This window comes from Colletotrichum truncatum, assembly GCF_014235925.2.
Source record: "Colletotrichum truncatum strain CMES1059 chromosome Unknown Contig_0006, whole genome shotgun sequence".
NCBI lineage: Eukaryota > Fungi > Ascomycota > Sordariomycetes > Glomerellales > Glomerellaceae > Colletotrichum > Colletotrichum truncatum.
Genome location: NW_027222403.1, coordinates 2,146,164 through 2,169,822, shown reverse-complemented (window position 1 = coordinate 2,169,822; position 23,659 = coordinate 2,146,164). Strand labels below are relative to the sequence as shown.

General features: G+C 53.0%; 7 protein-coding genes across 7 annotated transcripts; 3 read left to right on the top strand and 4 right to left on the bottom strand.

The window, feature by feature from the left end:
* Nucleotides 1-327: 327 nt before the first annotated feature.
* Nucleotides 328-1,695, top strand: CTRU02_209882 (cysteine synthase 2; the record flags this gene model as incomplete). Its single annotated transcript, XM_036720697.1, has 1 exon — nucleotides 328-1,695. The coding sequence occupies one exon, from the start codon at nucleotides 328-330 to the stop codon at nucleotides 1,693-1,695; it is 1,368 nt and encodes a 455-aa protein (XP_036587537.1).
* A 369-nt stretch (nucleotides 1,696-2,064) lies between these two features.
* On the bottom strand, nucleotides 2,065-3,146 carry CTRU02_209881 (transcription elongation factor s-II; the record flags this gene model as incomplete). Its single annotated transcript, XM_070205352.1, has 3 exons — nucleotides 2,065-2,073; nucleotides 2,129-2,884; nucleotides 3,006-3,146. 3 exons carry the CDS (start codon nucleotides 3,144-3,146, stop codon nucleotides 2,065-2,067), a joined length of 906 nt encoding a protein of 301 aa, XP_070061000.1.
* Nucleotides 3,147-3,994: 848 nt separating this feature from the next.
* Nucleotides 3,995-5,758, top strand: CTRU02_209880 (uncharacterized protein; the record flags this gene model as incomplete). The annotated part of the gene is made up of 1 exon (XM_036720695.1): nucleotides 3,995-5,758. The coding sequence occupies one exon, from the start codon at nucleotides 3,995-3,997 to the stop codon at nucleotides 5,756-5,758; it is 1,764 nt and encodes a 587-aa protein (XP_036587535.1).
* A 731-nt stretch (nucleotides 5,759-6,489) lies between these two features.
* On the bottom strand, nucleotides 6,490-8,857 carry CTRU02_209879 (RING finger domain-containing protein; the record flags this gene model as incomplete). Its single annotated transcript, XM_036720694.1, has 5 exons — nucleotides 6,490-6,530; nucleotides 6,582-8,244; nucleotides 8,301-8,379; nucleotides 8,658-8,682; nucleotides 8,854-8,857. 5 exons carry the CDS (start codon nucleotides 8,855-8,857, stop codon nucleotides 6,490-6,492), a joined length of 1,812 nt encoding a protein of 603 aa, XP_036587534.1.
* Nucleotides 8,858-12,437: 3,580 nt separating this feature from the next.
* Nucleotides 12,438-12,728, top strand: CTRU02_209878 (uncharacterized protein; the record flags this gene model as incomplete). Its single annotated transcript, XM_070205351.1, has 1 exon — nucleotides 12,438-12,728. One exon carries the CDS (start codon nucleotides 12,438-12,440, stop codon nucleotides 12,726-12,728), a length of 291 nt encoding a protein of 96 aa, XP_070060999.1.
* Nucleotides 12,729-13,655: 927 nt separating this feature from the next.
* On the bottom strand, nucleotides 13,656-14,662 carry CTRU02_209877 (glycoside hydrolase family 45 protein; the record flags this gene model as incomplete). The annotated part of the gene is made up of 2 exons (XM_036720693.2): nucleotides 13,656-13,904; nucleotides 14,219-14,662. 2 exons carry the CDS (start codon nucleotides 14,660-14,662, stop codon nucleotides 13,656-13,658), a joined length of 693 nt encoding a protein of 230 aa, XP_036587533.2.
* A 1,232-nt stretch (nucleotides 14,663-15,894) lies between these two features.
* On the bottom strand, nucleotides 15,895-18,888 carry CTRU02_209876 (nima-interacting protein; the record flags this gene model as incomplete). Its single annotated transcript, XM_036720692.1, has 5 exons — nucleotides 15,895-17,241; nucleotides 17,312-17,856; nucleotides 17,910-18,089; nucleotides 18,142-18,699; nucleotides 18,765-18,888. 5 exons carry the CDS (start codon nucleotides 18,886-18,888, stop codon nucleotides 15,895-15,897), a joined length of 2,754 nt encoding a protein of 917 aa, XP_036587532.1.
* Nucleotides 18,889-23,659: the final 4,771 nt, after the last annotated feature.

The following is a 23,659-nucleotide window of genomic DNA, read 5'->3' as shown; positions in this document are numbered from 1 at the left end:
GTGGCCCGAGCTCCCTTGAAACGGGGCAGCTGTTAATCCGCCGATGGTGTGGCTTCGACTGTTGCAACTACAAGCACTGACAGGACGTTGAGAGCCGGTGCAAATTGAGGCTGAATGCAGGGGTCTAGAGAGCTAAAATGACATCACCTTTAGCGGCAGGTCCCCTGTAAGAAAATCGTCAGAATTCATGCGCACACGACCGTTTGTTTTTTTTTCTGACAATCGTAGCTCCGAGACCGCAACACAGAACGAGCGGGAAAAGAGACAACAGAGGTTGTGGGAGCATATACAGACAATGGAGCAAGGCAAATAGGCGACACAGACAACATGTCTCTTAGCAACCATCCGAAGGCCTACGGTTCAGCCGCATTGGCGCTCGCCTTCGCAGCTGGTATCCTCGTCACCTTAGGCTTCAAAGACTTTTACCCAGACCTCGAGCTCCGCTACCAGCGTCGCCGTACACGAAGACCAGGCACTAGCAGCTCATCAACAGATCCCTCGCGGCGTAGCAGCCTTTTCTGGGCACCTGTCCAGTTGGAAGATCATGAGTCCGCATCTGAGGGGGATGCGGACGGCACCACGCTGGGCGCCTGGAATCCGCCCCTGATAGCTGATGGCGTCGCGGGCGCTATCGGCAACACACCACTGATTAAAATCCGTTCACTCAGCGAGGCCACAGGACGTACTATTCTTGCTAAAGCTGAATTCTTAAATGCTGCTGGTAACACACCTAAGGATCGCGTTGCGCTGTCCATGATCGAGGCGGGTGAGGCCGCTGGCCTACTTGTTCCAGGCCGTGGTGACACTATTTACGAGGGTACAGTTGGCAGCACAGGCATCTCGCTGGCGACGCTCGCTCGTGCGAGGGGTTACCGCGCACATATCTGCATGCCTAACGATATGGCAATGGAGAAAGTTGATCTGCTCCGTCACCTTGGTGCGACTGTCGAGCGTGTGCCACCTGCGCCTATCGCCTCGCCAGAGCATTTCGTTAATCTTGCAAGGCGGCGCGCAGCTGAACACGCTGCCACGGCGGGTGATGGCAGTGTGGGATTCTTCGCAGATCAGTTTGAGAGTCCCGCCAACTTCGCGGCTCATCTCACTACAACGGGACCAGAGATTATGTACCAGACTGGCGGCAATCTGGCTGCCTTTGTTGCAGGCGCAGGAACAGGCGGCACCATTGCAGGTGTAGCAAAGTATCTCAAGGAAGAGGCTCAAGTGCCGGGACTGCAGGTTGTGCTTGCAGATCCTCAGGGCAGCGGACTGTACAACAAGATTCGTCATGGTGTCATGTATTCCAATACCGAGAAGGAGGGCACACGGCGGCGTCAGCAGGTGGACACGATCGTGGAGGGAATTGGCATCAACCGCATCACGGAGAATTTTGAGGCTGGCAGAGAACTTATTGACAACGCGGTCAAGGTTACAGACGAACAGGCATGCCGTATGGCGCGATGGCTGGTGGAAAACGATGGCATCTTCGCGGGTAGCAGCAGTGCTGTCAACTGCGTTGCAGCATGTGTCGCGGCAACGAGACTCCCCGAGGGCAGCCAGGTGGTTACCATCCTTTGTGACTCGGGCACACGACACCTCAGTAAGTTCTGGAAGCATGTGGCGGAGATGGGACTTGAAGAAGACGAGCACTCGGCGGACCTGTTTTCCGTACTAAAAATTGATACATCCAAGAAATAAAACTATGTTACGATCAATGCCAACCAGGGACATTGTAATTCCTCGATGATACCTGGTCTCAGCTCGAACTGGGCTGAGACTCGTGCTATGGATCTATCGAACCCCCCTCTAGAATATAGCTCCTCGCATAATGAGTTCTCCCTAAGAAGCGGCGCAAACATGCATGCCCAAGCTTTTTGTTTCCAGGGCACAAGAACTGGTAAAAGTATAAAACGGAGGCCCCGTTCCTCATCCCCAACTCCGAACCAACCGAACCGCACTTTCCGAGTGCCAAATGCAAGACCATCCCGTGCTCACAGAACGGGGTATAAGCGAAAAACACGCCGTCAATCGGGTAAAAAAGAAACCTCCCACTCAAGGGGTAACGGCTTAAGAGAACTAACAGTGATGTTAGTTTGGTTGGACAAGAAACAGCAAGTTCGGATACACATACCTTCCAACGATTACCGCAGACAGTGCACTCGCAAAATGTAGTCATCGGTTCATCAGCACTGCGGGTTTGCGCCTGACTGTAGCTAACTTTCTTTTGTCCGCACTTGCCGCACTTAAGAGCATCGCTGATACTCTTCTCGGCCATAGGAACTTGCGCCTTCTTCATGTTTTCCTCTTGAAGCAAGTTCTCCTTTCTACGCTGCTCTGCCGACTTGAGCTCCTCGTGAGTCATGATGACGAAGCGCTCTGGAGCAATTTTGCCATCCATGACATTCTGGCCAAGCTCACGATTGGTCTTGACTTTCAAATTGCTAAACAGAGAGCGAATCTTCTCTCGGTAGTCTTTGCTGACTCCCTTGAAGTGACCGTATGCGGCAGCCTCGATAGCGACCGCCTTGGCAATGACGTCGCTGACGGAAGCCGTGGATCGGTAGGCAAGGCCGTTGTACAAGAGCTCGATGCAGGCATCGCGCGTGCTGTCACCGGTGCGTTTGGTATCAGCTCCATCATCCTTGGCGCGGCGGTTCTCGGTGTTGCCCTTGAAAGGCTCTTTGGAACTGCTGGAAGACGACGAGGGTTTTGGAGCGCTGGCGATAGTAGGCGACGGAGCGGCTGGAGAGGATTGTTTCTTCAGTTTGCCTTGTTTCTCAGCTTCTACAAGCTTCTTCCACTTGTGCACAAGCTCTGTTGCAGCACGGGCGATGTCCTTGTTTGCGTTCGATCGGAGCTTGCCGACGAAGACACCAGCGCGGGTGGACTGGATGAAAGCGAACTGGTCAGTTTTCATATCAAAGCTGTGAAAAGGTCGGAGGAGAGCTGCTACTGGATTTGACGCATGCAATGAGCTGATATAAATCGCAACGTCAAGAACAACGTACCCGAAGTATCTCCTCGGTAGGGGCGGCCTCCTTCTTTAGGCGCTCCAGAATGGCCAGGGCCGACGTGGGAGGATCATTGGCCTGGACAGTCTTGTTGAGCTGCTTGATGCTCGACTCGAGTTCCCGCTGGTCCATCGTCATGTTGGGCAGGTTTGCGCAGGGCCTTGGTTGGGCTAGTACGATTTTCGACAACGCGCGCGCGACGAAGTGGTGGGTTGCAAAAGTCGATGTAGTGGGATGGGCGTTGGAAGACGAGGCTAAGGTCCTTTCCTCAAGAAGATGTGTGGAATGGCGCCGGAGCTAAGTGGGGCAGAGCCTCTAAGGTCGTGTGCAACGTTCCCCGGGTTCGGCTTTATATTTAGCCGGAGGGTCGATAGGACCTGCTGTTTTGGTGAACTAGGTGGGGTTATGCACCTTCGTTATCGCCTGGTCCATGTGACCGACTGGGGAAACGAAGCTTATCGATGTCGAGTCACGCTGCCACATGGTCCCTGCTGCTGCCAATTCAGCGGATTCAGCGGAGGAGCTCCCCACTAGATGCTGCCCTCTAGAAGCTGCCCCCGGCGACCGCTGATGCGCATGCAAGGGGCGCCTGCTGGAGCCTATGACGCCAGAGGGGGACACCACTTGGGAACGTCCGCGAACTTCATCTTTACACATTCTTGATATTGATCGCCCTTTGTCTCTGCCTATTTGCCCAGAGCCGTTATATCGGTCCCGGATATTAGCTCCCGCCCGATGACTCACTAACAAACATCCGGCATACTCATATTGTCTCTGTTCAACCATTTATATAGAGGGGACGCCACAATTCGCGACCTTTGTGTTTATCGCCACTGGACGCGGCCAGCGCGTTTCCAGAGCATCTCCGCTCAGCGCTTCCTTGTTGACGAAGTTGACTTCTCATGAAACTTTAAGTCGTTTTGAATACTGTATATATTCACTTCGTTTGAAATAGGGTTCGCTCCAGCCCCTCCCGTAAAGTCAAGATGCCTTCACGTCGTGAACAGGAGCTTCCCGTCGAAAGCTCGTGGCGGCTGGTTGAAGGCGGAGAAAACGACAGCTTTGATACTTCTATTCTTCCCGACTTTGACGAAGAAGATGGGATTCTTTCTACGGATCCGTCGCAACTCCCATCGCAGTCATTCAGCATCGGTGGCTCTCAAGAATCCCACCACAGCGTTCAGGATTTCATGAACAAAGCCGACGACGAGCGCGTCATACTCCGTTCCCCATTTCAGCCCACAGTACGACATGATCTCAACCGTACGCCAGATCCAGAGTTTTATATGCCATCTGTTCATATGAGCTCTGCCCCCGGAAGTAGTCCCCGACAAAATAGTGTCAAGTCTTCACGAACTATTCGTGCCAACGAAGATGTGTACCAACAACAGGATGTGCGTCGTCGTGCTATACGGCAGGCAAGCACCGGCAGCCCAATAAAAACACGACGTGGAGACTCCAGAAGAGGACAAGGTCATTATGAAGGCTCAGTAACGCAACCCAAAGCTATTTCTGAGAGAGTATCGGAATCTCTTCCGAATGCTCTATTCAATATCCTAGCTTGGGTACTCAACGTTATTGGCATGGCCCTCGCCTACCTCCAAAAGCCTCTGGCGCTTTGCTTAGCCGTCTGGCTGTTCTTTGGCGCGTCCATCATGCTCCAAAACATGGTTACCAAATCGATATCGACTTCACTTTCTCCGCTCTGCCGTATTCCTGGGGTTGCATACTTAGACATCCCGTTTTGCCCGTCTCCCAACCCTCCAACTAGTGGCGCAAAGGATACGGGGTCTTCAAACGTCGAATTCGACGACCTCATGAACGTACAGTCGCAGTTTGAGCAGGTCCTCGAACGCAGCGCGGACGGTGTTTCTCTGCCCATGGAGATGAAGCGCTCCGAGTCATCGATCCGCGATCTGCGCACCATGGTTCGCTACTCTGAACTACCACAACGGGACGAGCTCGTATATGAGTTTAACGAGTACATCGACACGGCGCGTTTAACAGCTGCAGACTTGCAAAAATTCAACGTTCATGTAGGCTCAGCTGTCGATTCTGTGATATCTATCAACCGCTGGACATCCCGCTACCTGGATACGCTTTCTACCGCCGACAACACCGACGTCTCTCTCGTTTCTCAGTGGACAAACTGGCTTTTCTATCCCTTTACTCCCACTGTTACGCCGTTCTCGGAGCGTACTCTCTTGGACAAGTACATCGAACATACTGCTCTTGTCTCGGACCGCATTGCTGGACTCATAGTCGAAGCGCAGGGCGTTCTCCTCCTACTCTCAAAAGCCGAGGAAAACCTTAACCAAATCTACGAGCTCGTCACTCGCTCATCTAACTCTATCAAGTCTCGCCGTGACGAGGTCTTATGGACCATCTGGACGCTTGTCGGTGCCAACAACAAGCGCCTCCATAATCTTAACTCTCAGCTGTCCCTGCTGCGCCAAGTTGACCGTCAGCGGATCACAGCCGTAACGCAAATCTCGGCTCTCATCGTTGATCTTGAGAAGATTCAGGCTGGGTTAGGCGACCTCCGCGACCGAGTCGCAGCGCCGGAACTCGTCCGCGACTCTCCTACCGCCATCCCGCTAACGGTTCATATCGAGACAATCGACCGCGGGGTAGAGAGACTTGAAGAGGCCAGGCAACGAATTCGTGCCGCTGAGAATGATCGGATCCGCGAGGCATTGACGAGAGGCGGCACTAGAGAAGACGATAAACTTATTGAAGGAAAACTATAAAGTTTCGATTAAAAACCGGAAGGAAATGGCCAAGGCGTAGCCAGAAATGGAGCGAGCAAGTTTAGGATATAGTTTCCAGCTGCGTGAGGGAATATATTTGAGATGAGCGGGTGTTCAGGCTGTACAAATGTTTTGGATGATTACAATAGCAAAGCAATGATCAGATGAAGCGGAAATGAGAGGGATACGTGCGTCGACACGTCACAGTAGCAATAAGGGAAATCTTGAAGCCTAAAAATACCATCACTCAGGATGCGGCAGGGTTCGCCGGGGCAGAGGTGGCACAGCAGGCCAATAGTAGTAGGATCTTTTTAATCGCCAGGTAACTAGTGGAAGCCAGAAGACGGCGTTCATCACTAAAAACTAAACTTTTAATATCACGTATAGCATCTGCCAACCCGCTGTTGATGCGTATCCTTTCCCTGTAGGGTATATCCAGTCCAAACGTAGGGCTTACTAATGAGGCCCCTCAAAAAAAAGTTCCGTGCCAAAAAAATGTAACCACCCTGAGGGCTTTTCTGAGCCCGCCAAGTCTTTCAATCGTGATGTGAAATGAACAAGTCTCCGCGTCACTCAAGATTCTGAGGTGACAACCAGGGAGGCGTCGTGAGTGTGTATCATGCTCCATCATGTTCCTGTAAAATATGAGCCTGAGGCAGTCCATCTGCCAAACCAGTGAAACGCCCTTGCACCATACAACTCCGATAGAAAATGCTTCAAAAGTATCCGGCTCATGAGAAGCCTGGAAAAACTTTGACGACGTAACGCTTCCCTGAGATGAGGGTCAGTGGCATTGGTACACATGAGAATCACATACACGTACATATCGGGTTACGCCCGTCTGGGTCGTCAAGCGGCGTACCCGCAAGTGCCCGCATTCGGGCCCGTGCCAACGCCGAGGGACTCTTTCGTCCTTCCGGTTTGTTAGTGGGTTGGTTATGTTCTTCCGGATCGGGCACATGGAGCCGCAAACCACCCAGCTTCCGGCGCTTGTTCCGGCGAGGGTGATAAGCCGCTGGGGGCGGCTGTGGTTGTGACTGGTCCGGATCCTGTCCACCTGATTGACTTGAAGGCTGGTCCGAGTCTTCCTGTTCCTCTTGGGTTGGTTCAAGGGTTGATCTGTGCGTGGCTTCCGTTTCTGCCGGCGCAGGGGTGCGAGCAGACGCTAACTCTTGTGCTGTTTTCGGAGACCTAGAGGGTGTCACAGGCGTCATCGGCGTTTCCTTCGGTGACGATGCCGCTTTGTCCGTGCCGAATAGCCGCTTGCCCCAACTTTTACCCTTCATCCCCTCTTCCTCGTCGTCTGACTCGACCACTATTACCCTTTCCCTCAACCGTCGAAGGGCCCGCTCGCGACGCACCATTCCATTCGTAATCTTTGGGCAATAATTCCGCGGTAGCATATTTCTTTTGCAAATTGGGCATAGGGAGCTGTTGAGGCTCAAAAATTCGTCGATACATTCCGGGTGAAAGATGTGGCCACACGGCAATTCTCGGATGATCGAATCTCGATCAATGTAGGTTTCCAGACAAATATGGCACTGGGGTTGATAGTTTGTCGCGACGGTGCTTGTAGCGCTATTCATACTAGATCGCCGAGCTCTCGATTTTGTGATCGTGGATTCGGATATGGTTCGCTGGCTTCGTGGGGACCTGATGGATCTCGGCGGTCTTGTTGTCGAAGGTGTGCTGATCATTTCTGGCTGGAAGCTGTATGTAAACAGCGGGAAACTTTTGACATGGTCGACTGGTACGGTAACTCGTTTGATACCCATAGCTTCCAGATCGACTTCGCCAATCAACACTCTCCTGCGTAGTGATATTCTTCGTCTTCGCTGTACTAAATGCATCGTAAGTGAAAGGCAGGCGACAATGAAAAGTACAACGCCGACGACTGTAAGAATCCAAGTCCACATGGCAGGCACACTATCACGGTCCTTCACCGTCAATTCCGTCCAGATGCGAACAAAGTCATTCTCATGGGGTTCGTATATGTCTTGGATCTGATCTCCATAGGGTATTGTTGAAAGGTTCCCAGAGTATAGGCTGAGAGCCCGCATCATCTTGTTGCCTTCCGCGCCAGGAATAGCGAAAATCGGGAAGCGGTTCTGCGAGCGCCAAGCATCGTTGTCGTCGAGATCCCATATGGGGGAGTCAGCGCCTTGGGGTTCCTTCGTAGAGTTATTGGGCCTGTAGAAGATAAAGGCTCGGATCGGGTCGAGGCGGGCGGAGGAGAGATAGGCTTGGGTGCAACTGGCATTAAACCATGGGGCTATTGCGATGAGGTTGTAGTTGGTAGGAGGGAGAGTGGCCTGCGTGGTCGCATTTCGGGGGATGATATCGTACTGCTGTTGGTAGCATGGATTTGCGACGTTAAGGTCGGGAACGTAGAGAAGCCCTCTGATAATGCCATCCTGGGTTTCGGAGTTGGTGCCGCTCAAGGTGGTAAGATTTGCCGAGATAGTGTCTTGGTAGGCTATGCTCCTCTGCGAGCCAAGGTTAGGCAAAGACCAGATTGCAGGGCGACAGCGAGATAACGTACTGAGAGCGAGGTGATGTTCCTGATAATGGTCGAAGGGACAGTGTTGGCACCTGACCATACAGGATTACTGAAGAGCAGACTACAACGTGGTCAGTCGGCGTAATTGGAATTCAAGGCTGAAGCGTCAGGCGGATATGAAGGATGAAGGGGGGCGATGTAGATATGAGCGGACGCGTTAGAGTCTGCCCACAGAGGCCCCTTGGTATCGTTACACTATAAGGCAGTGATGAAATGGTGTGACCGGGGACCGGAACATAACGAACGCAAAACAAAGAAAACGGTCGGAACGATGATAATGAGACGATAGCAACGATATTAACGACGGTGACGATGACAAGAGAATTGCTTAAGACATACACGACATTTCGAATCTGTTCGAGAGCTGGAAGATGTCAGTGGATGGTGCCAAGACCGGGGCATTTGGGCACTTCTTGGCCGCGAAAAGGGAGAGAGGTCGCCAGGAGACCACAGCGTATGGCGGCCGAGTCTTCCCACTGAACTTTTCCACCTCGTCTTTCTGTGATGTTCACAAGGAGGGAGTATTTCAACTTACACATGCTTCCCTCACATGTTCAACGAGTAGGTTGAGGGCATTGAAACCGCCAACCTCGAAGAACAGATGTTTCGCAGCTGCTCTGGAGGGCGAGTGGGAAGGGTGAGTAAGAAAAGGCAACGAGCGAGGGAAAGGCGGGTACGCCCAGGGGAGATTGGCTTCTGAAGAACTCGGGCAGCGAAAGTAATGCAAACTGGGTCGAGGCAGAGGAATAAACTGGCTGAGTGTGTGGATTGACTGGAACCTTGCGTTTTTAGGTCTCGACGAGAACTGAGATCGTGTCGGTGCGCGTTGAATTGAGAGAAGGTGAAGTAGAGTGAGGAAAGCTTCGAAAGGGTCAAATGAAGATGAGAGAGCTGGGGCCCGGCGCGATTTTCAATGCCAAGCGGGGTTCAACAGGCCGTTCCCAGTGCGCTGCAGAAGCGCTTTGCACATTGATCTAGACGAGGTCGGTGGTGTGGTGGGCGTGCGTGCGTGGTGCGTGGTGGATGGAAGATGACTTGACAGCGCTTGGTGGGCAGGCAAAGACCAACAAGCAAGCAAACAGAGCAAGCAGCAGGGCGATAGCAAGAACAAGTACAAATGGAGGAGCGTAGAGGCAAAGCAAGGCAAGGCAAAAGCAGGGTAGTAGGTAAGTAATAATATCTCTCTGCAGGGTCGGGAGGGCACCAAGGCGGTACATTCTATGCCAGTTAGTACTGTGTGTAGCCCAAGGTATCTTGCCCAATATTCCAGGTAGGGGCGAGCAACAGGTGCACAGCCCACACAGCCTCCCTTGTCCTTCATCCGCCGTTCTTGAACTTGACCTCATCCAGTCTGCCAGCCAGTTCCAACCCCCTCTAACCCCAATTGGTAGCTTCAGTTCATTGCATATTCAGGTCGACCCCATCAACCCTTCGCTCTTTGTTTCTCTCTTCCCATTTCCCCACCTTCAATTTTTCCCTTGTTGTTCCTCTGACAATTGTCAGCGTCACATACTATTCATGTTTGTTTGACCGCGCGGGCTCGGTCAAACATCCACCTGTCTGTCCCTGACTCTCGCACTCTCCACTGGTACACTGAGTATACTGTGTAATGCAAGGTACCTCTGGTAACCAGGAACAGATGGGCAGGTCCACTGACAGGTGCGTGTGGGCACTGGGAAGGTGGATGGGGTGGAATTCCCCAAGACAATTGAAAGAGGATGAAAGAGACGAATGTGAGTGGGAGCGGACGAGGGGGGTCCCAGCGCAAGCGATGCGAGGACGCAATACTGGGAAGGTACTAGTACGCCAATGTGTGGTAGGCGGCCTGACATGGTGGGTGGGGCACCGATGGAGACGTCGAGAGTTCCCCGGTAGTAGCCAGTTAGAAGCCGCTTATCCGCTGGTTGAAAGGCACACAGGGTAGCCAGGGACGGCTACATAGTGGCCCAAGCACCTGACTGGCACCCCAAAATTAACCCCAAGAGTCCCTCAAACGTCTGCCCAGTCAACCAAGCCAGCGTGTTTTCTGGCTTCGCTCACCAAATACCAGCCGCCTCCCCACCTGAAAGAGACTTGTTCGTCAGTCGCACACTAGTCAGTCGTTGTGAGTGATGGGCAAGAGTGTGGTAGTGCTTCATTCTGTACTTGGCATTTCGACCAAACCGGTCCTCCACGGGCCCACGGGGCAACTCCCTAACACAACCACCGGAATGGCAGTAGTAGTTGGTTCTAAACTCTCCTCTCACAAACTGAAAAAGCCTGCACCTGCCCTGTACCGCCCCATGTCAGCAGCACCTTCCTGCACGACCATGAACCCCGTTCTCGTTCTCATAGCAGCCACACTACTGCCGTTATTTCCGTGTTTGTTTGTCAGGCCTGCTTTTTTCCCAACATCGTCTCCCTTAAGATATGCCTGCCTCCCTTAGTCTACGCATTTGCCCGGCACCCGTCGAATCGGATGTCATCATTGCTAAGCTTTTGTTGCCTCGAAGCTTGTCTGATCTTTCTGTCAGTGGCCCCGTACCCTTTTCCCCATCCCCCCCCATACATCCAGCCCCCGTCTTCGTCAGAATGAAGCAGGTCGCTATAGAGCTTACCTCTATTCTAGCCTCTTTTGGGACCTTTGCCCATGTCAAGCTGCAGTGGAAGAAGTCAGAAAAGAAACGAAAAAAAAGAAAAAAAAAACTACGAAAAGGAAAAGAAGTTAAACGCCCCCCTTCAGTGTTTCGATCTTCCCCCTTTACGTACGAAGCAGGCTCATCTACTTTACAAAAAAAGGAAAGGAAAGGGAAAAACAAACACAGCAGGCCGTTCCGGTCGGGAATAGACTTAGGACCCCGACTTCCTTACCAGCTTAAGCACATCACCCTCTTCGGATTGAGGCGCCAACAGCCCCCATTATTATCACACTGACTACCCACTCACCGTTGCCTCACCTCTACAATGTAAATCAATTAGAACCACGTCCGATCCACTTGCTGATCGCCGGAGAAAGTCTGCCTGCCTGGCCTCGTTTTGTGGTCGTTGTCAGCACCTATCTTGCCCGAACCTTGACTATCTGTCTCATCGTAGACCCAGTCCTCCTGGGCGGCAACCTGTGCCGGCTGTTCTGGACACAATCTTTGCCAACCGACGTTGGTGACAGCGAGACGATGCACGTTCGGCCTTCTCGGCATTCACTCGCTTGGATTTCCAAGCCATATGGCACCCTTCGCGTGGATTTCCATGCGAATATGCTCTTGTCATGCATACCATTTCACATTTGGCACACGCTCATCTGCTATATTGGTCAGCATCGTCTCTCATTCCATTCCACGCCAGACGCGGTTGTATCGGCAAGCCTTGGGACATGTCACATGGCGAATTCTCGGATTGTGCTGTTCGTCGTCCGAGGAGAACATCGTACGATGTCAAGGAAACCATGATGTCTAATGTCGCCCAGACACGGTGTACGGTGTAGACGGCAAAGACGTGCATGCACTACCAGACCGCTCACGGTAGATGCTCGATTACCGGATGCACAATCTTGCGTGACCTGCATCCCGCGTCTCGATTTTAACAGTACCAATCCCAGATGCCAATCAATAACGGTAACTTGATGATGAATGTAGCGCTGCAAGGCAATTCGCGGGAGGAGCTTCTAGCGACCGTCCCTCCCTTTCTAGCTTCGATCAGACAACCGCCCATGAGCCTTGGCATTCCCCGTACGGCATACAAATCTTGACATATCAAATGCCTTCTAGACTTCCGGGCTACAACATGTCGTTTAACCTCTTCTCTCCCCATTTATACAACTATTGTCCGTATTGTTTGCTACTCTACCATACGAGCAAGACTATCTTTATTGCCAAGGTGCCACCTGAAGGCTTGCGCTGGTGTAAGATTCAGACTCATGATAGGCATGCAAATGTACTATGACAGTACCTACAGGCGCGATACCCCCCCTCACAAGCGCACCGCCCGGATAGACGTCATTGAAACATTGGCTATTCGTACATTCAGATCCACAAGGACAGGGGCGACCGCTCCCGGCTGACAGAAGGCATTCTGCTTCCTGACGAGGAAATATGTTTTGTTGAAACCTGACTGGTCTCGTAACGATTTCCTGGCTTCTCAAGAATGCGGACAATCACCCAGGGACACTCACGAACCGCATTGGCTCTCATTCAGGACAGTCAAGAGATGCCGATTTGCCGCTTGCCTGCCGCTGGCGCGACAGACACCGCAGGCATTATGTGTCTCCTCCACGCCGCGCTCGGCATCTTACAGGTCCCCGTCAGCGTCGTCCTGGCGCCCCGTCCCCTTGTCTGGCCCGGCACAAAAGCCGAGCATCATTGCTACGTCATGCGAGTGCTTGGGGGTTTGATTCGCTGGCGTGTCTCGGTTGGCTGCGACAGAGACGCCCGATAAACGAAGAAGAAAAATGTTGGCAAGTTGGTACACATTTTGCCCTGACCGCGCGTCTTCTTGGGCTGGCAACGCACATAGATTTTCCTTTTCCAAAGCTTCGTCCAACAACAAGACTTTGGTTGTAGGTCCCGCTCTCTCAAGCAAGCTATCAAGGCTGCCCTCGGAAATTGTTTCCGGGGAGGGGCTGCTATGCTGTTCCCCGTAGGAATCCCGTTGGAGGGGGGGTCAGAATACGCGGGCTGGCCGTTTATTGCCCAGCCCACAGCCACGGCTGACACCCCGTTCTTGTCTCTAGCACTCATGTCGGAGTGCGTAAAATAGGCTAGTGTAGCTCTGCTCTTCAGTTGCCAAGCTGTTCCAGCCAACCTTGTTGGTATTAAAGAATTGGGGAACCTATCTCGTTCCACTACAAATATTGCTTGGCAACTTGAGGGGGTTGCTGAGAGTGCATCATGACCGAGCCGTTGAGAGCGCCGCTCATTCAACCTTCAGCGAGCCAAGCCTCTGGGCTTCTAGGTTTTAGTGGCGAGTCTTGCAAGTCAAGCCGTCGGCATCATCATAATTGACTCAAATACCCGGGCGCAAATGATACCAAGCAAGATAGACCGTGTGTCCCTGTGGCCGCGACTCTATGGCACTGCCCAAGAGCAAAAGCGCAATTATACTTGCGCCAAGCGCAGCTAGTTTACCAGATGCCCCTATCGCCAATGCCTCGCCTGTTCATATGACATCTTCCTTTTCAGTTTTTCGTGGTTTTTTTTTTTTTTTTTTTTTTTTTTTTTTAAGAGAGAGAGAGAGAGAGAGAGAGAGAGAGAGAGAGAGAGTCTTCATGCTACCTCCAATACTTCACTAAAATCGCCTCAAGTCATAGCTTCGTAACAAATTTTTGGAGAGCCAATCCCTCCCTCCCTCCTCCAACCGTTTGCCTTAGTTCCGTCTGCATCCACTCTTAGCCGTGATCTCCGCCGGGCAGGTCACCTGCTTGAACGTGACGCCCGGGTTGTCGGCCCCCTTGAACCAGTCAAACCGCCAGTAGCACCCGGCCTTGAGCTTCTCTGGGAACCCGTCGCACTCGGACCGAGAGCTGACACCGCCGTATCGCTGGCCCCACCCGTTGGGCGGCGCCCCGTACTGGTCGGTACAGGCGTTGAACTGGCCCACGCCGCCACCGGGAATCTGCAGGAATCCAGTTAGCTTTGCTTCCGGGTTCCGCGTTGAAAATTATCGGGGGGGGTTTCTTTTTTTTTTTTTTTTTTTTTTATAAAAATGCTTTCCAAAGTCGGTTCGGCTTTTGCTCAGGAGAAAAACAAAAATAGTCTGGAACAGGGTTTTCTCTGGAAGATGCACACGGAGAATGGTCGGCCTCTGTCCAAACCTCCCCGTGCCGATCGTACCCCGTATCGGAACACCGACCTGCGCAACGGCGACGGCGCCGGCAACCGTGGAAAGAAAGAATATCCGAACATGGAAAGAAGGTAAAACAAACTCACAGCAATATCAAAGTGGTTCTGTCCCAGATCACCACCAGTGTTGGTCGCCTGCACCACCATCTTCTTTCCGGCCACTGGCCCGCTGGTGAAAGTGAGCTCGTAGCACGCGCAGCACCACTGCGACTCGGTGCCCCCGGAGATCCTCACGGCGGCCCAGCCGTACGCGAGGTCGTCGTTGACGGCCCACGGCGAGTGCCCGCTGCACATGTACGCCGACCCGCCCGCGTCGCAGCCGGAGCGCGTGGCGCCGCCGTCGTTGAGCCGGTTGTCGTTGCGGTCGCAGGTTCCCACGGGCCCTTGCGCAAGTTGCGCCTTGCCCGGCCACGCACACGACGGTTTGCAGCAGTCCCAGTACCGCGTCGTCGCGCCCGTCCCGGAGGACTGGGATGCTGCGAGGGGCAGGAAAAGGGGGAGAACGGCGAGGATGGTCTGAAGAGTTTGCATGTTTGGTGTGTTGTGTCTTGTACGCATGAGATGTTGTGCTTTTTACTTTGCAGTGACTACTTGCGGACAGAGCGGACGAGGTCTTTCAGATATAGTTATCCCAAGTTCACGTTCAAGGCCTTCCTTAACCTTGCGGGTTAGTATGGTTAATTACAGGAGCGAGCAATATATTACAATCAATGGACGGCCAGCTCACAACCCTTTCCGAGATACATGATCCTGTATCCGGCGACTCCCTGACCAGAGCAGCTCTAGAACAGCACCAAGAGGGACGCCAGTCCGGTCAGCCGATAATATATTGGCGGTACCAGACAATGGTAACATTGGCATGGATATACCAGAGTGGTAATCCTCTATTCCAACGAGTCGAGTTCTTTTCCCACCAGAACGTGGCACATCATGACCAATCCCACGCCTTGCGGCAGGGGAGCCCCATGGAGAGTAACCAGAGAGCCAAGATGCCTTGACGGGGTCTGTTGCAATATACCAGAAACAAACAATTAGTGGCCGTTAACCGGAGGAGTTGTCGCTCTGGGCCGAATTGAATCACGGAGAAAGTCTCCGACGGCAGTCCGCCCCGAACTCGTGGTTCCCCGCAATTTTGCTTGATTTTCTTTCGATAATGTTGTCGCGGCCGACAGAGTAGGATTCGGAACTATCAGACGTAATTACCTCTATGCAGCATGAGATCAGCCGGGTCCTGTTGTCTCGTCTGTACTTATTACAGGCACTTCCCGGCTCTAGACTTTGTTGGGGTACTTGTGTGTTGGCTAACTGTCTTCAATTGTAGGATCAATCACTGGTCTACTGAGGATGAACGAAGTTGCGACTATCAATTTGGTTTGTATCAGCAGTGTCCACAGAGATTTTAGATTGCGTAGCTACCCACTGCTTACGCTTCAGTAGAAGAATGAGAGGGGTATACTCAAGCAAATGCAGGTTTATAATAAGGACACGGGAAGTGTTGAGCAACTGGAAGACAAAATGAATGCAGGTATATAGCCAGATCAGCCAAATGACAAAATCATTACAACCGCCCGTTGTTAATGTATTCTCGTATCGCAAGGACTCATAGCCTTTAAAATCAGGACTTTTTCTTATTGTATTTCGTTAACCTGTATCGGCAGCTACTCCCCGGCTACCCGTTCGTAAGCAAATCCATGCCGTCAACCCCGAAACACCGAGCATCGATTTGCACAAACCCCATGATAAGGTGATTAACCGCTGAGTCACTACCACCTGCGGTTGTTGTTGTCACCGAAACTTTCGGCGACCTTGCCGATGAAGTCGCCGAAACCGCCACCACCACCACCCTCGCGACGTTCATCATCATCGTCGCGGCGTCTGCCGTAGCTTTCCTCTTGGCGACGACCACCACCGTAGTTGTCCTCATCATCACGGCGACCTCCGCCGTAGCTCTCCTCTTGACGGCCGTAGCCACCCTCCTGACGACCGTAGCTGCTCTCCTCATGGCGACGACCACCACCGTAGCCACCCTCGTCGTCACGACGACCGCCACCATAGCTGCTCTCATCCTCACGACGTCCGCCGTAGCCTCCACCACCCCCGTAACTGCTCTCCTCCTCACGGCGTCCGCCGTAGCCTCCGCCACCACCGTAGCTGCTCTCCTCATGGCGACGGCCACCACCATAGCCACCCTCGTCATCACCTCGACCGCCTCCGTAACCACTCTCTTCCTGACGGCGGCCGCCGTAGCCTGACTCGGTGTTGCCCTCGTAACGGCGGCTCTCAGTGCGCTGCTCATATCCGCCACCATAGGAAGTTCTGGTTTCCGTGGTCTCCTGGTATCCGTAGCCGCTAGTCTGACGTCCGCCGTGGCTATCCTCCTGTTCGTAGCGGCGGTATTCGGAGCGGCCTCCACCGCCCGAGTACTGGGTTTCGCTGTACTCAGCCTGACCATACTTGTTGCCGTGGTGGCCGTACTCTGTTGTGGTCTGTGTGTAAGAGCCATCGTCATCGCGACGGCTGCTGTGGTGAGACTCGGTCTCGTCTTTCTTAAAGACACCTCCGAGGATGGATCCGATGAGCCCGCCAGCACCACCACTGGATTCCTCCTGCTCGCTCTGGTGCTTATACTGGGGAACCTTAACACCAGTCTGCTGCTGCACGAGGCCGGCAAGGGCGCCCGAAGCACCCTCCAGAATGGCACCGGCAGCCTTATCGGCAACCTTGTCCTCCCAGGTCTTGGGCTCGCCGAACTGCTTACGCATGTGAAGCTTTCCGTTGCAACCGTGACCGTGACCAGTGTCGTGCTGACCCTCCTTGTGGTTTTCTCCACGCTGGACTCCCTCGCGGCTGAGCTTGCGGCGGTAGTCATCCTGCTGGCTTCGGTCCATGTTGTTCCACCACTCCTCGACAAATCGGAAGATCTTCTGGCGACCCTCGCGAGCGCCGTCGTCTCCCATATCGCGCTGGGCGGGGTGGTGCAGAACACCGTAGATAATGCGGTTCAAGGTGCGGTTAACATCAACGCCCTCATCATCAATGGCCTCCATCAGCTGGGGAACAACCCACTGGACCGTCAAAGCAGCGCAGCGACCGGCAATTTCGTTCAGAATCTGTGATCGTATCAGTTCTTGCTCTTTTCGTTTTTTTGGTATTTGCATGCTATAGAGAGGGGCATCTTACGTTGGTGAAGTGGTCCTTGGACAGCATGGAGTGGGTAGGGTCACTGCAACGGTCATCTTCGAAGACGACGTGCTGCTCCCTCTCACTGCTCTCAATGATCTCAGCAGAACCAGTGCGCAGCTCGTTGCGGATCTGGGTGATAACGGGAAGGATAAAGGGGGCGATGAGAGAGAAGACAAACTTGGACAGTTGCTCCTCGAGCTGCTCCAAAATCTTGGGCAGGACAGGAATTTTCTCAACGGCCTCAGAGATGCCCTGAAGGATTTCGTCATGGAACTCAATAGCAGGCATGATTTGCTTAAAGACATCCTGAATGTATCGGGTGAACTCCTCGGGGTCTCTGGGAGAGACCTGCATGTTCTGGAGCTGCGACGACGTGGCGTTGCTCTGGAGCTCGTCCACTCGGTTGCTCTGGTGCTTACCGCCAAAGATACCGTCGGGAATCATATCCAACAGGTTGCGCAGAATGCTAGTGTCGTTGTTCTTGCTCTCCTGGAGGGTGCCCTCGAGCTCCTCGATCTCGTTTTGGGTAAGCTTGTCCGAGACTGCCTCGCCTGTTAGCTGCGCTTCTTGGATACACAGTTCCTTCGTAACCTACCCTCGCCAGTGACGGAGTGGAGGAAATCAACACCGCCAAAAGTACCAGTAACAATGGGGTAAACCTCGTCTCTAGCACCCTCAAGTCTGATGCGAGTGTCACTGCCAACGTGGGGGAACACGTCACGCTCACCCATTTCGATAAGGGCAAGCTCGGTGTAGTTGCTGTGGGCGAAGTAGTCTTCATTGGGTGGTTAGCCAAATGTCGATACAGCATTGCATACCAAACGTACCTTCCAAGCAGTGCAGACCAGTACCCATCAGGCGCATCGCCTCGTAAAGATCGGCCTCATTCTTATTGCGGGCGTATCCTCGGGCAAGCTCGATGCAGGTACCAAACAGCTTGCGGACGTGGGCAGCAGAAGTCATGATGCCAGCCTGCTCATTCGCAATGTAGTTCTTCATGCCAGTGCGGTCATCGATGGCAAGTTCAGTACCCTCGTCGACGGGACCTCTCAGACGACGGTCATATTGGCGAGCGTCCGCATTGTCTGCGTAGTTTTTAGGGTTGTCGATGTGGTCCTCGGGACGGTAGCATCCCAATCTGTCGGCGGTGACCTCGAACTCCTTGGATCCGTAACCGAAAGTCAGGAAGCCCAGAACGCAGAGAAGAAGGCGAATGGCCTCGGCAGACACGGACTTGACGGTACCGACGTCAATGGCCTGGGAGTAGTCTCGCAGCCAGTTACCGAAGTAGACACGAGAGACCATCATCTTGCTAAATTTCTTGCCGTTCATGGCGCGGGCCATGGCGATGGTGAGGAGAGCATCTTCAATGTCACCGTGGCGCCCTGTTGTTCCCAAGGGATTAGTTTCTATGTCAGACCGAAGAATAGGTGGCCGGCGATAAGCTCACAGTTCTGGCCCTCAATCTTGGAGATGCTGGCAATGTTACCAGCTCCGAAGGCGTGGGTTGGCCGGGCAAGCCAGACCAACACGATCAGGCCAACCAGCAGCGGGTAGGACCTGGCGTCGAGCATGATGAGCTGTATTTCGGATCCTCACACTTTCTGTTATTCAGTTGGGTATGTTCGTCACGGTCCTGTAGACGCAGTTTAGTAGTTGGGTAAGGCGAGGTGGGGTTTTCGTAAAAGCAAGACGAAGAGACGGCAGGAGGGAGGGGTGGTCATGAAATAAGAAGACGGAAAGAGATGACACAAACAAGGGGTGAAGAAATGAGGGGCGCTTTGAGGACTGGGAGGGCGGTGGAGGGGCAACACGAAGGCGTTACTGCGGTATTCCAAGCTTTGGGGAGCATGGGGGAACTTGGAATCCGGAGCCATCAGAAGCAAGAAAGCACATCCGAACAGGAGGGCCAACAAGCAATCAAGCATAGCCAGTCGGTACTTCCAGTAACGTAGTGGCAACCAAGGACTGGATCAGTTCCAGCCCGCCCAGTGGAATCCACGATCTGATGCTTGTGTCTGCGTGCCCCTCCCTCGCGCCTCTCACATCCCCCACCTTCTAGCGTCAAAGAGGGACTTAAGGTGGTCTGTGGTCCAAGCCCCAGGTGCCATGGCATCATACTACTGCGCAATAGCTGCCGCCAAGGCGCTCCCCCACCAATGTTAGTGGGCAGCACGGAGGGGCTTGCGGATGCCGATTGGGAGCTTGGTTCAAAAGCAGGGGAGATGGTTGCAGTTGATGATTTGGTGCTGGGAGGGCCGGTACTTGAGAAATAAGCGTCAGACACATACATGAGCGAGGTACCTCCAGAGGGAGCCCAGCGATGGTGACTGGGTGGTACAGCTGTACGGCGGCAGATGCAGGTCGGATGGGGCAGGGGTCTGCATCAAGCTCAAGCCAGCTGTGGATTTGGTAGGTGATCGTCGGTCTTTCGGGATGCTGTTTGTACTAACTGTCCGGCGGGCGCGTCAGACTGAGAGACCTTGGCCAGCTGAAGCTTGTGCAAGGGAGTAGGAAGTACTCCAGAGCTTTACCGTGTGCGCCTTGGGGTCTGGATAATCCGAAGTCTCTCTGACAGGTTGATGGTTTGGTAAGGTGTAGTGTGAAAACCACCGGATACTCAAAAACGAAGAGTGATGATGCAGTTACCATTTATTTACGCGTTGATGACTGCCGCCTCTTTTTCTTTTTTTCTTATCTTTTTCTTCTCCTTCTTTTGTGGTTGTCCTCCTCTCAAGTCATGCAAAAGAACCACACTCACTGTCAAGGGAAGGCGCGAATGGATAATCTCCATTACAGGTTTTAGCTGAAGTGGAAGCTGCGGGTGCGTCCGTCAATGGACCTTCCATTTTCTTGCAGGGAGAGGGTCATCGCATCAATACTCTTACTATTTTTTATTGCGGGAGTGGATACGCACACCAAGCTCAGTTTCGGATGAGCCGTCGACAGCTGTCGCCCGCCCTGGCCAGCTTCCAGCACAGGCTGAAGGCGAACCCAAACTGAAAATAGGAATCGAGAGTGTCTTGTGTGATAACCCCTGTCACCTGTCTCTCTCTCTCTCTCCATCACCGTGCGGTAGATACCTGCGCATCTCACCGCGGCTGTTGGAGGGTCGCGGGGTCGATCCGCTGCCAATGGGCTACCTCCAGTGAGTTGATGTCTCCATTGAAATTGATGGGGTCTCGTTTCAAACCGGGATGAGACGGTTGGCGGTCAAGCCTATTACTGGGGGATTATCGCCTTGTGTCATGGATGGAATGAGGGGAAGCTCACCAGCTTCTGCTTCATGGGCGGCCACATACAACTCACCTACACATACAGGCACATGCACATGGACATAGACACAAACATGGCAAAAGTGACAAGCAGCGCTTACCTGCTGTTCAGCGCGATCGACAGCCGCGTTATAGTTGTCGCTAGCCTTCCCAATTGAACGTGCATTGCAAGATAGTTTAGTGCTTCCGTGAGTGCGTGAGTCTCACTGGCAAGGTGGTGCGAATGCTTGTCATGACGCATGTATGTCTTCCCCTCACTACTCGTTTTAGCCAGACGCGAACCATCCATCACAACTTAGCTTGGCCGTTACAGGAGCCGTTAACGTCGGTTGCTTTCCATCCAAAATGAAGAAGCCTCAAGCCGCGATTGTAGTCGTAGCTGTGACGAATCTTTACCTACTGGGAGTACGCGAACGCGTTCAACTCGAGACTGTCCACCGATATCTGCACATGTAGTGATACTCGCCGCGAAAATACGAGCTCGGCTTCTTCTTTGTCTTTCAAGCAACGAACGACCCCCCAAGGACAGGGCATGAGACATGCCGTTACAGAGAGCGCTGTGGCTCGGTACAGAGTCGCGCCACGATGCTGTGGTCCAGTCGTCTTAGGCGAGAAAGACGTGTTCGTGCAGCACGGCAATAGAGTAGCACAGTAATTAGGTAGTATGCTCACTCGAGGCACTTGGTTGGCACAACTCAGAGTATGTGCCCCAAAAAAACTACAAATATTACTGCTGGGGTTTGCCAAGTTAATTTTTTTTTCCCTCTTTTGAAGCCCGTGTTGTGTGGTGTTCATTGGATCATACCAACGTGCTCAAGTAATTGAATGCCTGTGATACAGCCAAGTGCCAAGAAGAAGAAAAAACTCCAAAAAATACTGTCTCGTCCAGCAAATTGTTTATCATGTCTTGGATACGTAAAGCCAACGTTGACATTTCCAAAGGCAACTCAAAATTCTGGCATTACCATATCAAGTGAGGGATGATCATTATACAGGCCACTTGAGTCAGGCGCGTCGAGGCCTTTTCAGGCTCAAGGTGAGAGCTGCAATGTGCCGGTGAGGTTCGGTGATGACTTGGTGGGACCGGTGAAGCGCTGTCAATCATCTCTAGGCATCGGCGCGATCTGTCTTGAAGCTTAAGGCTCTGTAGTGGTGGCGGCAGAGTGCTAGATAGTGCGGTGGCTGGGTGTTCAAAACAACAAACGCGCGCCGGGCTTCCTTGCCATGTTCTCTTATTACCGTCATCCCGACTCAGTGAAGTCCTCGTTGGGGCGAATAGGCAGTCGACTCAAGGAATATTGAGCATGTAGCCAGTGCAAACCTCCAGCAAGCTTGAGATTAAGGAAATACTAGGTACATCTCTTTCATTGCATATGGTGGGAAAATCCAGGCTCACATACGTGTCAAAATATTGTACATAATGTTGGCTGATGTGATTAGTATTATCAACAGAGGGTCGTCGGATATGCTTGAACACCAGGCTGGACTCGTGTACAGGAGCTGCAGTTGGTACAACAGGTAGTCGTCTCGACGGTTTGGTGGCTTGTACAGCGAGAGAGTAGACAACTTCGAGCACTTGTGGGCGGCAGCCGGTGCTGAGTAAAGTAGGTAAATCTAGGGGCAGTGTGAAACTTCAGACGGGAATGGCCAGACAGGAATGGTTGAGTTGACACTTTGTTTTAGGCATCATTCGCTGAAATGTCATGGGAAGGAGGCTGCTGGAGGTGCTCGCAGCAAGGCCTCAAGTTCTGATGGAAATCAGTTCACAGAGGGTTACTATAAGAAGGCATCGGGCTCAAGAGAGTCGCTCGAAGACAGCTTCACAGGCAAATGGAGCCAGCTGGTGGCAGTGTATTCTCACTAAGGCGAGCTCTCAGTAGGAGGAGCCTGAATGGCCAGGCCTTGGAGCTGATCAGACCGAGGACACACTGGCTAGACAGAATATTTACTTCGCTTGGAAGAAGGGAGGGCCTCTAAATGGAATGTTGGCATGTGAGAAAGACCTGCCAGATGCCCCGAACGGACAGCGGGTAGATGAGAAGCAGGTGCTAGACAATAGAAACCTCACAGCATAACAACACCACCACAAGTGGAAATAAGAGAGAAGGGGAGGCCACTGAACAGACAAGGTGAGAACAGAGGCAAGCCTGGGTGAACAAAGAGCTGGCGTTACTGGGCAGCCTTCTGACGCACCAGTGTCAAGCATGCTGCGATAACGGGGCCGTTGTTCTGATTTTTGGCGAGAAATTGGGGGAAGGTCAGGCAGTACGGTGGAGACAGAGTCAGAACTTGGCCGCTGTCGGCCGCTGCCGGGCAGTGATGGGAGGAAGGGAATTCTCGGGGTCGACTGGAGGGTCGCCCAAGGGCCAGCAATTTTTTTTTTCTTCAGGCAGACACAGGCGGGGACAGGCACCCAACGCTTCTCTTAATACCTTGCTGCTTTAATGGAGGAGCCTCTATTGCTGGGCGGGCACCTCGAGTGAGTCTCGCTGGGCCCCCTGAGGGGGCAGTGCTTGCACTCGGTCGGGTGCCTCCCCCCGGTCTGTTATGTTTTTTTTTTTTTCACCAGCAGCAAGCAAAGCCACATAGGAGGAAGGTGCCCCAATTCTAGGGCCCTCATTGGGCGGCAAGGCCTGATCGCTAATGAGGTGTGTGATGGTGCACACAGGAAATGTGGGCGCCCGCCAAAAAATTGGGTAAGTGCAAAAACATCCCGTCACCATTACCATGCCCTCAACCCTCTAGAGGTCCAGTGGAAGTATTACCGAAGCATCAGATCAAGGTCCAGCGCTGCGAAGGACGCGCCCAGAGGATGAAAGAGACCGCAACGGCCACGAACAGAAGATGCACATGTTCTGGCTGATCGGGAGAACCCATAAATAACCATTAAATAAACTGAATGTCCCCAAGAGTTGGCAATAATGGTCAGTTCGTTCCGGTTCTTGTATTAGCACAGTACATCGAAAAGACATTGCTCCGGAAGGTTAGGTCCTGGGGCGGCAAGAGCACATGAATTGCGCGGAAGCCGAAGGGAAAGGCAGGTAAGTGGAAGACGGGTACCTGTCGTAGG